This window comes from Cololabis saira, chromosome 5 (genome assembly GCF_033807715.1).
Source record: "Cololabis saira isolate AMF1-May2022 chromosome 5, fColSai1.1, whole genome shotgun sequence".
NCBI lineage: Eukaryota > Metazoa > Chordata > Actinopteri > Beloniformes > Belonidae > Cololabis > Cololabis saira.
This window is the reverse complement of record NC_084591.1, coordinates 43,351,099-43,365,620: the sequence shown is the minus strand read 5'-3', so window position 1 is coordinate 43,365,620 and position 14,522 is coordinate 43,351,099. Positions and strand designations below refer to the sequence as shown.

The 14,522-nt window shown below is 40.1% G+C and overlaps 1 protein-coding gene across 3 annotated transcripts in view; it reads left to right on the top strand.

The window, feature by feature from the left end:
• The window catches only part of cadps2 (Ca++-dependent secretion activator 2), a 290,724-nt gene that overhangs the window by 118,366 nt on the left and 157,836 nt on the right, over positions 1-14,522 (top strand). For all 3 annotated transcript variants that reach the window (XM_061722218.1, XM_061722219.1, XM_061722217.1), the window contains exon 12: positions 12,658-12,794. In XM_061722218.1, the coding sequence (XP_061578202.1) occupies positions 12,658-12,794 (137 nt within the window). The remainder of the gene's footprint in view (positions 1-12,657; positions 12,795-14,522) is intronic.

Sequence of the window (14,522 nt, the reverse complement as noted above, 5' to 3'; positions counted from 1 at the left end):
GGAGCTTCATACTGAGAGCTGATTACGGCTGTATTCTTGTAATTTGGTGTGACAGCATTCCCTTCTCACCGCGACTCGTTAGCGCTTAATGGAACAGATTGAAGCGTCAGTGGCGAGAGGTGCTGACACGCTGTTTGCAGGAGGAAATAAAAGGTGTCCCTGAAATAGCTCTTAACTGGGTGCTAAGTGCTGCTCTTTGTGTGTGTGTAATGCGCTTGACAGAAAGTCGTTCACTGTAATAACTATCGTGGCTGTGAAACCTGTGTTTTTTTTTCTTTCTCTCTACTCGCTCCATAGGCCTGTTTTCATGAAAATGAAATGTAGAGGTTAAATAACACTAATGACTGGATGCGTACACGGCCGACCACTCATGCACGTAATAGCCTTATTAGACATGTTCGTGGAAACAACGCAGATACGGCGCTTATTGCCGAGCGGAGCCACATCTTTCTTTGTTTGTCTGCAGCTCAGGACTCTGCGCCTTCAGAAAGCGAGTCGGCGACACCATCACATTTTTATTGACCAGCGTGCGCGAGCGAATAATGACATTCGTGTCAGAGGCTGAGATAGTGAACGGAGCGGCTGCAGGTTATTGTTGTTGTTCTGTAAAGCCTGGCTCACCGTGTGCAGGGAACAGCTGCCCCTCTCGTTTGACAGCTGGTGTTCTACAATGCTCTTACCTTCACGTTTGCAGTCGGTGATTGCATGAAGGCAAAACTGCACCTGATCACCCGTCTCTGGCTGCGGTGTCGCTCGAATTAAAGTGTATTTATTAGGACATCATTTGGAAGGGCAAAAACCTCATTCTGTTTTCTGAGAAGGAACATTGAGGAAAATATTTGAAGTCATTTGTGAACATTTTTTTGTAGCAGCACTTTCAAAGCGGATCATTTTCCTGCCAATGCTAACCGTTGGATGGAGTATTATGTTGTTGTTGCAGGTTTCACACACCGTCAATGGTGGGGGACTTTGGCAGTTTTTCTACTGAGAGCACGTGTCGACTGCCTGACCTGCAGAAACAGCAACTGCATACACACTATATAAATATGTTACATCCCTGGTTTTTGAATTTCACTTGTTCACAGGTGTGTGTGGAGGCCAAATGGGTGACGGAGAGATAGATGTAGTTGGACCAGTTTATCTCATCTTAGGTTAGCTGCCATGTCACTGACTACGTTTACATGCAGTCAAAATTCGGGTTATTGCTAATATTCCGGTTACTGAGACATTCAGAATATTCCGTTTACATGGTGATTAATCATTCGGCAGGGGTGTTCACATTCATTAATCAGGTAGAAGTATAGATACTAGAGTTTAAAAATATTCCTGTAGAAGTTGAAGTATCAACTCGAGTTTTTTACTCAAGTAAAAGTATAAAAGTACTGGTTTCAAAACTACTTAAAGTATAAAAGTAAAAGTAATGTAAGGGGGAAAAAAGCCATGAACGACAAAAGCCATTGAAAATGAATGCATCTTAGTATAATGTAAATATATTAAAGAACCATATATGTGTACTATTGAGCATTAACATGTGTTTCAGAGAGCAGCAGATATGATGACTAGTTGCCTATAAGTATTGTAATGGTGCAAAAAGTCAAACTTCAGAGGCATGTTATCATTTATCCTAACCTTTATTGGAATGTACATCCAAGTTTAGTTGCAGGAATCTGAGGGAACGGATGTAAGAACAAAACTGGACAAGAACATCCGTGCCACAACCACAACCAAATTCACTCTATCCGGATGGAGCAATTTAACTGGATAGTTTTATTTAAAGGCCGAAATGAAATAGAGTAACAAGGTTGTTTTTAAAATGTAAGGAGTAAAAAGTACAGATAATTGTGTGAAAATGTAAGGAGTAAAAGTAAAAAGTCGTTTGAAAAATAATTACTCCAGTGAAGTATAGATAACCAAAACTTCTACTTAAGTAAGGTAACAAAGTATTTGTACTTCGTTACTTGACACCTCTGTCATTCGGGATATCTGGATCAAACCAGCGATGCACGGAGAACATCATGACGCAATTCCCGTCATTTCCACTGCTTCTTCCTGTATCCAAATTCAAAACAAATGCTGCTTCGCGCAACTTTTCGCTCACCTTCTTGTAAATCTCACTATCCCGGTACTTTCCACCATCTACAAATGCAGAAATGTTCATATCCTTCATTACATTTATGAAGTGATTAGTCTCCTCCTGGTCTTGTGTTTCTCCGTGTTTATAAGAACTTCCTGGACTCAAAAGACCAGGATTCCTTGTGAACAGAACATGTGCAGAAAACAAATTCCTGTTCCGTTTGATGGAGATATTCCATTTGGTGTTTACATGACCAAATATTCGGGTTTTAAAAGGAGTAACCCAGGGCTCATATTCAGGTTTTTAAAAACCTGAGCAAATTCGGGTTATTCAAAGGGGTTATTGGTGTTTACATGGCCGTGCAAAACCGAGTTATTGCTAATATTCGGGTTTTAAAAGGGTTATTGATGCATGGAAACACAGTCAGTGTTAACCCACCGAGCCTGCAATGCACTTGTGGATGTTTGCTGTTTCATCCGACTTTGATGACCACTTGCCCCCGGCTACCTTTCTTCTGTTTTCGTGTACAGTCTCGTTGTGCTTTGGGTGAAACCCTGCATGTCTTGTGAGAAGCTTCGGTGACACCAGCTGTTTATTAAGCCGCGTTTATAAAGCCAGTATCTGGTTACTGGCGAGTCATGTTGTGCTGATGACCTGAACTTTGTTCTTCCCATTAAGCTGGGTCTTCAGGATCTGACTTGCTCTTCGTGGGTACTTCTCGTGGTTGTGACTGACTTCTGTGTGACCCTTTCATAGCTCTTATTTCCTAGTAAGAGTCCGAGGTGATATCGTTTGACCACATTTAGCTAGTCCACATGACTTTCTGCTATGAATCATATTAAAGACGGTGAGTGACTCAATGTATTTCTCCATCCTGGGATATTTGATCCAAGTAGTTGTTGATAGTTCCACTTGAGAGTCCTTATCCGTAGCTACTGTATGTGATGATCTGGGTGACGAGGTTCAGGCATGTAGACAAACAGGTGGGGACCGGACATCTATCTGGTATATATCTCACTTGATGACATTGTGGCTGTTGGCTTTCGATTCTGCTGTTGTTTTCCACATTCTCACTGGGTTCTCGATGAGGATAGGAACATTTATGCTCAACTTTCGTACGTTTGTACATCTGTCCGTTTTAAACGTTGTTTCTGTCACTATCAGTGATACTTCGCAAGTCATTGGCGTTTGTGTGTTTGTTCAGCAAGTCCTCCACCAGGGAGCAGTAATGAGTCAATCACTGAGTCCGTCACAAACAGCAACTGTACATGAGTTTCATGCTGTTAATTAAAGCAAACGTATTTTCTATAAATACATTCTAAATCTATACATGACTGTGGAGGCCTTTGGAGACAATGAACTCATTTACTTTTCAGATTTATTTATCATTCATGTACGTCAGAAGAAATGAAAATAGCGGTGTGAATGGTGGTGGTGTAAGACCGCTGAACAAAAGTTTGTGAATTGATGACGACGCGTGATTTTCACTACTTTGGGATGTCCAGCAGAACGTTTGATAGTCCCAGCTCATCAGGTGGGGAGGACCATACAGAGCAGCTGGGAGTGACTCCATTTTCTTCTGTTTTGTTTTGTCATATTTCATTAACAATTCACTATGCTCAATGCTGTCCTCACAACCTCCAGTGGTATTAGTCCCTTTCATCTGTAATATTGAGGCTATATCGAGGTTACTGTACGTACCAGAAGACGGATGAAATCAACGCAAGATACGGAAAGAAGGCTCCGTTCATCTCTGCATTCGTTTAGAGAGCAACGGACCTTAAAGGCTGATATATACTTGCTGTTGGTGCTTGTGTTCGCAACAGTTGGAAAAGTGATTAAATATTTAGTATTAGCGGTATTAGCAGTAGCAGATTAGAACAACAAACAAGTTAACATGACACCATTGGATGATGTAGGAGATTATAACATTGCTCTGGTTGCGATCTCGGCAAAGGAAACGGTGCCAAGGAGAGTCTTTCGTTTGGAGTGACAGAGAAGTGGAGTTGCTTTTAAGTGTGATTTTTAGAATATAAAACAGGTAAAATACAAGAAAATATTGACGGTGGCCAAACAAATTGTAAACACAGGTCACACTCATGACGCTGCACTGCAAAAACTCAAAATCTTACTGGGAATATTTGTCTTATTTCTAGTTAAAATGTCTCATTTTTAGTCAAAAAATCTCATTACACTTAAAACAAGAGTCATCCCCAGATAAATAACTTATTTGACAATTTTCACCTGTTTCAAGTAAATTTTCACTTTTTTCCAGTGATGAGTTTTGTTTTAAGTGTAATGAGATTTTTTTTTACTAAAAATTAAACATTTTAACTAGAAATAAGACAAATATTCTTTGAGTTTTTGCAGTGTGGTGATGTTTCTGTGACATAATGTGACGTTCTGAAGCCTAAATGTCCGTTTCTCTCCGTTTACAAGCAAACGTGAAGACGGAGTTTTTGCAAAGCTCCACTTTGGCCGGAGTTTTCAGAAATGATCGTTTTTGGTGACTTTGAGCTTCGTTTTTGGTGACTTTGAGCTTCGTTTTTATTGACTTTGAGCTTCGTTTTTGGTGACTTTGAGCTTCGTTTTCGTGTAAACGAACGGCCAAAACGCATGAAAACACGTTTTTGCTACATGTAAATGGGGCCTTAGTCGTCTGTTGATGTTGGAAAGTTCCAAGTATTCCTGTATTGCTGGAGCTATTTGTGCTGAGCCCAAGGCTTTCTTGTAGAGAATATAGGTGGTGAACAGATTAATCTGTCTGGTTTTACAGTCTTGAGCCATAATTCTGTCAGTCTAGTGCTTAGGTTCTCTGGCGTTAGCTGCACTTCCCTTCTGTGTCCTCCCTCCAGTATGCATTTGAGCCAAATGTCTGCTCATATTTGCCGCTGCAATGCTTGACAGAAGTTTCCATGTTGTGCAAATGCAACTCATTATCCAGTAGTTGCATGGAATTTTCCCGTTTACACAATCATTCATGATCGGGACTTTCTGGTCCGGTCTTTAGTTAACCAGTCTGGATGGATCTGCCATGTCAGGATTTGGTGCAGTCCACTTAATCATGCTTAAAGGTTATCCCTGGGTGTCTGCTATTGTGATACGGCATTGGTATTACAAGATTTATTTTCCCGTGTCATCCAGTCTCCCCTGTGGGTGGTATATGTTTTGCATACAGAAGATGTGTTAATGTAGCTTTGCCACTGAGCCAGAATCCCCACATAAGACTGAAACTGTGGGGGTTATTTGAGCGGGGTCCTGATGTCTGTGGGGTTCATTTTATGACACCTTAACAACAGTTACACCTTTTAGAATAGGACTGTTGTGATACTGAGTCAGGAGACAGAAAACTCTGCTTTTTAGCCTGTTGCAAAGTTGCACTTGAATAAGTGTGCAGTTTACTAAAAATGGATTGTTATATGGGCCATACAAACGCATCCGACCCGTTACATTACATATGCCGCATGCATGTGTCAGCTGCAAATGAGAAGTGAGTGAGACTTGACTTACTTTCGTTTTTACTGCACAGATTTAACATTGTTTTTCAAGAGGAATCAGTGATCAATCTTGCTACAGACGTGAATCGTCCAACTTTTTCCCCTCTTCCCTCCAAGCTATTTTTGGCATCAAATTGTTGATCCGTATAATTTTTTTCTCAATGGCTTGTGTTCACGTTGGTCAGTGAAGGAAATAATTTCCTTTCTTTACACGTGGATCTTTATAACAAAGATTTGAAAAAAAAAATCTTGTTTGTTTTTTTTCTTTTTAGAACGTAACCAACTTTTATAGAAAGCTTTATTTAAACAAAAAAGTACATGGTTTTGTGTTTATATTTCTGAAATGAAATAACTGTCATTTTTAGTCAAAAAATCTCATTACACTTTAAACAAGAGTCATTACCAGAAAAATAACTTGTTATTTGACAATTTTCACCTGTTTCAAGTAGATTTTCACTTGAAATAAGTAGAAAAAATTACCAATGGAACAAGATTTATCTTCTCATTAAAAGCAAAAAAAAAGTGAAAATTTACTTGAAACAGGTGAAAATTGTCAAATAAGTTATTTTTCTGGTAATAAGTCTTGTTTTAAGTTTAATGATATTTTTTGACTAAAAATGAGACATTTTAACTAGAAATAAGACAAATATTCTTAAGAGTTTGAGTTTTTGCAGTGTGTGTCGTAAGTAAAAGGGTTAGAGGCTATTTCCAAAGAAGTAAGGTTCACTGACTTGGAGAATAAAAGGAAACCAGGCCTTCAGTGGAGCAGGTGTCAGCGGCCTCGCTTCATGGTGTTTACTTTTGAATTAAAAATTCTGGTGATAGGACAAATACCTCAGAGCAGCCATGATAAAGAATCTCCAGTAGACAGGATTTCAAATGCACTGGCAAATTTAATGGCCTGACTCTTAAAACACCCCATGAATAAAGTCCAAGGCCCACAACATCTGAGTCTGAACTGAAATCCACTTTTGGGAACTCCCATCCTCAGCAGGAACAGACGGGCCAAGTCTGGCTGCTGGAGGTGTTTTTTTAGAGATGTTTACACCTGTCATTTGTGTTTTTCTCGAAAAGCAGGTGGTCAGTTGGACATTGAGGAGAGACGTCAAAACTGTCCGTTTGTCTTAAACTCCCAGAATCTCGACAAATCAAAACTGTGTTTTATGTGCTCCTTTCAAACTTTTCCATCAGTGGAGTTAGTCTGTTCAAGCTCTCGTGGACAGAAGTCACGCTCAAGTAGACGGACGCTGATCGACACGTCCATCTGCATCTTCCTCTCAGCTCACTCTGACATCACCGGTGCTGCTCCGCTCCGACAGGCAGATCATGTCACATCTCGGAGCGCCGTGCTCCTGAAACTGAACCGCTTTCTGTCCTCATCCTCCTCCTACTCCTCGTCTGCATCAATAACCTGTCATCAGTGTCCGCCACTATCTTCCAGAGTAGGATGTCACATAGATGTGACTGTTGCTGTGACGATCCAGCGGAGCTCTGGCCAGGAGAGATCGAGTGGCAACAACTCCCCCACCACCTCACCTCATTTACCAACACACAGATACTCACCAGGAACAACTATGATGAGAAGCTGAACAAATGAGAAGCAGATTTTCACTGTGCCCCAACTCAAGATGATAGTGTTTTTTTTTTTTAAAGTGATCGAAAATTAATCGAGCAAAAACAGTGTTTAGTTTTGAGTATTTTTTTGTTGGTTTTTTTCATTTTTGTCAGTACATTCTTCTCAAAACTCTCCACTTGTGTTACTCACAACTAAGCTGTGGGGTACTGTAGGAGTTTGGATGCGTTCATGTATGAACACTGGTTAAATTACGGCACTAATGCCAGCAGCAGGGCGGAAAACGCACATACAGTTCCCCAGTGCACCCTTATTAGTGTAGATATCCTTCTTGTGTGTGTGTGTGTGTGGGGGGGGGGGGGGGGATTAATTAATCACTCTCTTCCATACTTCTCTAAGGAATATATCAACATTTGTGTTTCTCCTTCGTGCACTGCTGTCTTCTTCCTGGAGTCCGGGTGCATTGTTGTGCTCGCTCAGTGGTTTACCAGTTGTTACCTGTGTATACCTGAAGACAAAAGTGTGTTCTCAAAGTCTTCCAATTACACTGTGACTTTATGTCATACATTTATTTTCTGCTTTCCCCTCAGTATATTTACTGATTATTCTCATCCCGAGGAGCTGGGAGCAGCACTGTCCCAGTAACGGAATGCAGGAACATTTTAGTCCCTTCTTTCCTGGAGACCTTGATCTCAACTCCGGCATCTTTGCTGCGGGAGACTTGAGTAAAAGATCCAAAGGCCGCTCTGTAGCACCCTATAATGTAATAATTTCACCCTATAATGTAATAATTTCCTGAAAATGTAACAACGCCTGAAAATGTAATAAAATTTGCACTTAACTCAATCGAAAATGTAATAAAACCCAATAATGTAATAACTTCACCAATAATGTTATAAAATATCCTGACGGATATTGTAATAACATTTTTACCGATAATGTAATACCTTATTACATTGAAACGTCGGAAACATTTAAAACGTTGGAAACGTCTGAAACATCGTAAACGTCCGAAATGTCTGAAACGTTTGAAACGTTTAAAGCATCTGAAACGTTGTTAACGTCCAAAACGTCCGTAACGTTGTAAACGTCGGAAACATTGGAAACGTTTAAAACACCTGAAACGTTTAAAACATCTGAAACATCTGAAATAAAATATCCTGACGGATATTGTAATAACATTTTTACCAATGTAATACCTGTAATATTACATTATTGGGAATGTATTACATGGTACTCAAAGTCTGCAATTTAACCCAATAGTTATTCTGGTGTTTCAAATCCAGCGTATATAACATTCTTAGATACTTAAAACACAAAATGTAGAACTCTGGACTGAAAATGAACATATATATTACATTATTTGTCAAGTATTACATTATCAGTTTTGGAAAAAAAAAAAAAGACCCACCTGAAAATGTAATAAATTCCCAATAATGTAATAAGGTATTACATTATCGGTAAAAATGTTATTACAATATCCGTCAGGATATTTTATTACATTATTGGTGAAGTTATTACATTATTGGATTTTATTAAATTTTTCGATTGAGTTATGGGCAAATGTTATTACATTTTCAGGAAATTATTACATTATATGGTGCTACACGCTCATTTCCCGTTACTTGGTCATTCTTGATGAGCACCAAGCTTTCCTGCTCAATGTTTGGCTGGGAAGACAGCCGTTTCCTTGGTGACTGAACTGAGGAGACGTATAGCTTCTGTCATCTGTGCATGAAGGTCTGAGCCAGGTGCTAGTCTTCACACCACTCGTAAGTAATCAGGTCTTTGGTTCGGTTACCAAATGGGACAGAAGACATGCTCACCTTTTGTGTGAGGGGGGGTTACCTGTCTGGATTAGCCAACACCGTTATGAGAGGTGGGGCATTGGTGATAGCAGAAACCTCTGTGTGCAAAGTGCTTCATAAGTCAGCCATATTGAGCTGCAAGAACAGTCCAAGATGTTTCTTAAGCTGGGCATACACTGTGCAATATTTTAAATCGTTTGATTCTGCCCCATCTTAAACTGCACGACTAGATCGCTGAGTTCAAAAGTTCACAGCCCACGATTTATGGTCTCACACTGTACGACCCGATGCTCTGATGCTCCGTCTGCTCACACTATACGTTCATAATACTCATGTCGGACTTCTGTTACTGGAACTGCAACGTCAAAAAGAAGTGGAAGAGGAGGAACCCCGACGTGGGAGACACTGAAGATGCTCAGCAAAAACAAACTCGCTGCCAACGCCGTGATTGGACAAGGAATTGGCTGGGCAGACGTGGGAAATGCAGTCTTTTTTTTCTGCTATTAAAACATGATTTGTAATGTGAATTTGCAACACTTTAAACTACAAATAATAGTTTTTGACGTGACATCAGAGATTGCGCATGCTCTCTGTGAAAGGATGAGTCCAATTGGGATATGCCGTCACCTTACTCCTGCCTTTATCATTTCACATTTGCAGATTCAGCACTTAACAATAGATAAAACTAAAAACAATCATTATTTGTCAGTATACATCTCACCAAACACACTGAAACGAGTCTTCTGCGTTTAACCCATCAGTTGGACTAGTAGGAGTGAGCTGCCGTGTTTCCAGCGCCTGGGGGTCAGTTAGGGTCAACGGCCTAAAGGTTCATCTCAGAGAAACCAGAGAAAGCTTTGCCACAGAGAGAGATGTGTGTTTATGGTCTGATAACCTACTGATGTGGTGTATTTTGCTCCATAACACCTTTCAAAGCAAAAGAATGGGATTTAGCTGTTTTTTTGTGCTTCCTTATTGAGCCAAACATGTAGCTAGATTACACGTATTAACATTTCATTCTTTATTGATGCATCAGTGTACACTCCAATTGATTACACCGCTCTACCTCTTCCTGCATGGTTGATGCGGATAACCGATAAGCTCATATTTTTATATTTAATATAATCTTCATATATACTGCACTTTGTGCTTTCAGATGGATAAAAAAAATAAGATGCAGTGATTTAAAATCTTCAAATGATCTATTTTTTGTTGGAAAAACACCACAATATTACCACTCCCAATAAAAAAAAAAAACTATAAGCAGCTTTTGAATAAACTGGTTGCTTCAACCGCTGGAACGCATCTTTGATATGAACCAACTGTTTACTGTGATTGCACACAGTTGGTTTCGTGTGCACTCAGGAAATGTCACGTTGCCATCCTCAGGCTTGAGTGCCGTCAACAAGAAATGAATAAAAAAAAAGACAACAACGGCAAAAGGCACTGGTCCAAAGAAATGAGTTAATGATGCAAATGCACCAAAATGTTCAATATCAAATTTAGAACAAAATACATTTAAAAAATGTAATTTAAAACAAAGAGAAAACAGAATTATGACCGGTTCATGTGCAAATAACATTTATATTCAAACATTTTACGAATAACAAAGAAATACATCTACTCAGGTTGTATTGATCGAGGAGGAAAAGTCGATATTTATTTTTCAAATGTATGATGAATGTCATGTGACGCACGTAAACAACCTAAAAAAGAATCAGCCCTTTGTGCTATGCTTTGTTGTTTAAGGCAATAGCATTTTTTGTGGTTTCTAGAAACTGTTGTTACCCTTTTCAAACCCTGCCGAACAGGTTCATTGTCGCTCTCTATCTTTATCCATCCGTCCGTCTGAACCTGACCTGCAGAGACCTAAAGAAAGCCGGGACTGAATGCACCATCTGTGGCAGGAGCAGCTACATCCATCCATCCACGTTTCTGCCCCAGACACACACATTTGAATGCACTCTCCCTGCCCCCCAAAACGCACACACCCCCCGTAGATAATAGCTGAAAGTTGGACTTGACACGGATCAACATCACTCCTTTGCCCGTCGTCCCCCAATCAATACTTCCCCTCCTCTTTCCTCCTGTTATTATCAGTACTAATCTATATCTCTTTGTCTCCTTTTCTTTAGAGTCGCTTCCTTCGCTTCCCTGTCCTTTTCTCTAAATTACATTAGGGACAATCCCATGTTTTTGATGTAACGAATATAAAATGACCTACATTGGAATTGGGCAGGGCAAAAGCAGGACACATGAGCCGAAGGGCAAGGCCCCGACAGAAAAGTGGGAGAGTCCGAAGAAAAGCAGAAGAGCGTTGATTGGAAGATGATTGTGGAGTTTTCACTTTTGCTGTCTTTTTTTCCTCCAAAGGCACAAAGAGAGGCTGAAAGAAGGAGGGGGGGTCTGAGAGTCCTTGTGAGCTTCTCTGCATCCAAACAAAAACAAAATGGCAGTGTTAATAAAAAGCAATCACTAATGCTTGTCTCGGGCGCAAGGCCGGAGGCATCGCAGGCGTGGAAACGGCGCCGGCATTCTTTGGAAAGCTGTGGTCTTTTGTGGGGCCATGTGTCAGGCTCACAAACTTCCCATCTTGAAATGTACTTCTACAAAGAAGGCAGAGTGGGGAGCGTTAGGCTTTTCATTTAGTAGGAGCCATTAACAAGAGTGCCTGAAAGGACTGGAAATGAACCCAGGTTTGCTCAGGCTGCCACGCTGTGGGCCTCTTCTGCTTCTTTTACTTCTCCTGGTTTCTCCTCCTTTTTTGTATTCCATCGCCACTGACGGCAAAGACTCGTTCTTGTCTGCAGCCCCGGGGCCTGCCACGTCTATAGAGTACAAAGGCTTTGTTCACATCAGTCAGATAAAAGGTCTGCTCCCACCTGATGACGACTGGTGTGAATCTGCTCACGTCACTGACCATTGATGTCTTGATGCATCTCAGCATTTTGCATTTCCAATTGACCACATCATTTCATATAACCTCACCTTCACCCATGTAAACAGCTTTATTACCAATTCCCTCTTAGACTTGGAGAAAAAAGGGGACATTGCCTAATTATTTCTTGGATTTTAAGTTTACCTGGCTTCGTTAAGGAACATGTGGTTCCTCATATTATTTGTTTGACCACATTTCCTTTTGTTTCCGGGACAGACTTTGCACATTTGTTTGTTTTATCTAGACTGTGCCTCCCAGTAAATTAAGAGTCTGAGATGACCCCAGTGGTCCAGTTTGAAACTCTTTGCACATGTTTTCCAATGCACGCAGAAGAAACTGTATGTTACTGGACAGGCATACAACCAATCAGACAAATGAAGCATGTGACATTGGCAGAGCCAATCAAAGATGTCCAAAATGGTGTGAAATGCAGCAGTTTTGCAGAATAAATCTTGTTGATCCATGTACGAGTCATTGAATAATCCCTTTTCCCTCTAAAAACTGGTCTCAGTCGCAGGTCGTAGGTCCTCCAGCAGAATAATGACCTGAAACACACAGCTAAAACCACCCAAGAATGGCTGAAAACAAAACACCAGACTACTGTGATGTTTCCCTCTGTAGCCTCGCTTATACTGGTGGATACCCCACGTTAAACACCCAAATCTAGCTGCTGTTTGAGATCAATAATCCGAAGTACATTTGCATTTAATCCGGGGATCTTGTTGCCCACAATGTTCTGATGAGGCTGTAATGATTTTCCTCCTCAGGTCTGGATCCAACTCAGCGTCAGGGAGTGGAGGAGTTCATCTCTGCAGCTCCAAGTCGCTTCGACCACGCTGCTCTCTTCACCGTTTTACAGAAACACACTCTGCAACACCGCATGAACGACTCCTTCTCCTGCCTGGTACGTTGAAATAAGCACCTTCTCTTAACCATTTCATAAACAAAACTTCACGGAAGTCGGCCTTCTGTTGAGCAGGGTTGGTGGGGCACAGGAAACGGGAAGTTGATGTTACCGTATTTGATAATCAACGGTACAGGGAAACTGCGTGGGTACAAATATTCCAATAATCTGCTGATGTCTTGATGAAAAAGTTCAAGAGATATGTGCAGACAGTAATTATTTTCATGTATGCCCCAACTTCCAAGGTGACTTGAACTCAATATGTGGATTTAGTTCACGACATGTACTGTAGAGCTGAGTGAATGAATTATTGTTGGTCAACTGGCAGAAGATTCTGCAACCTCCAACTCCTCAGATCAAGGCTATTTTTTTTTTTTTTAGCTTTAAACCACTGACAACGCATCCAAAAATCCAATAACTGTAGATCAAAATGTACACTACTACTACTACTACTACTACTACTACTGTCATTTACAGAGGTGGGTAGTAACGAGTTACATTTACTCCGTTACATTTACTTGAGTAAGTTTTGGGAAATGTTGTACTTTTAGGAGTAGTTTTGAATCACTATACTTTTTACTTTTACTTGAGTAGATTTGTGAAGAAGAAACTGTTCCTTTTACTCCGCTACATTAGGCTACGTTGAGCTGTTACTTTTCTTTTATCCCTTTTAAGCATGTACGCGTCAATCTCATGACATCACTGAGTGATTCTTTGGGAAAAATTTTAGTTTTTGCATGTTTTGTCACATTTACACAGACTCAAACACACACAGAGTTTCTATGAGTTCATGGGCTTGTTCTAGTTCTGCCTGGTTAAAAAAGAAAAGTACAAAGGCTTGAAATTTTGTGCTACTTGTGCTTAATTTATTTTTTTATTCTGTTATTATTTTATTATTTATTAAAGTACTTGAATTTACTTTAAGAATATTTTAATTTAAGCTATTTTTTATTATTTTTAATTTCTTTTATTGATTTAATTTGCCTGAAGATGATTATTTTGTACTTTTGTCTGTTTGAATGGTTGTGTTATAAAAAAAAATCAGACGTTACTCAACAGTTACTCAGTAATTGAGTAGTTTTTTCACCAAGTACTTTTTTTACTTTTACTCAAGTAATTATTTGGATGACTACTTTTTACTTCTACTTGAGTCATATTATTGTGAAGTAACAGTACTTTTACTTGAGTACAATTTTTAGCTACTCTACCCTACACCTCTGGTCATTTAGCAGATGCTTTTATCCAAAGTGACTTACATCTGAGATGCACACAGCAATTAGGGTTATGGGCTTGCTCAGGGGCCCAAGGTGGTTCATCTTGGTTGCCATTGTGGGGCTTGAACCCGAGTCCTCCAGACCCCAGCCCACCTCTGTAGCCACTAGACGAGCACCCCCCCCTACAGCAGAGCAACTTTTGAAAAGCCACAGCAAACAAAGCAGATTCAGAGATGTATTACCTAAATTTGATGCAAATCCCCCACCCCTAAGAAAGTATGCCAATGCTTCCAACAGCCTATATTAAACAACCTCTTCATAATGTATGCCATGCTCAGTGACCTTAATATATAGCCATAATAGTGGCAGGTTGCATTGTAAAGTAGCCACCTCCAGGACAGAAAGGACCATTTTTTAAAGTCCACTTCATTAAAAAAAAAAAAAGGTTGACTACAGGCGCCTCATTTACAAAGAGTGCGGCGCACAAAAAACGTGCCTACGCCACTTTCTACGA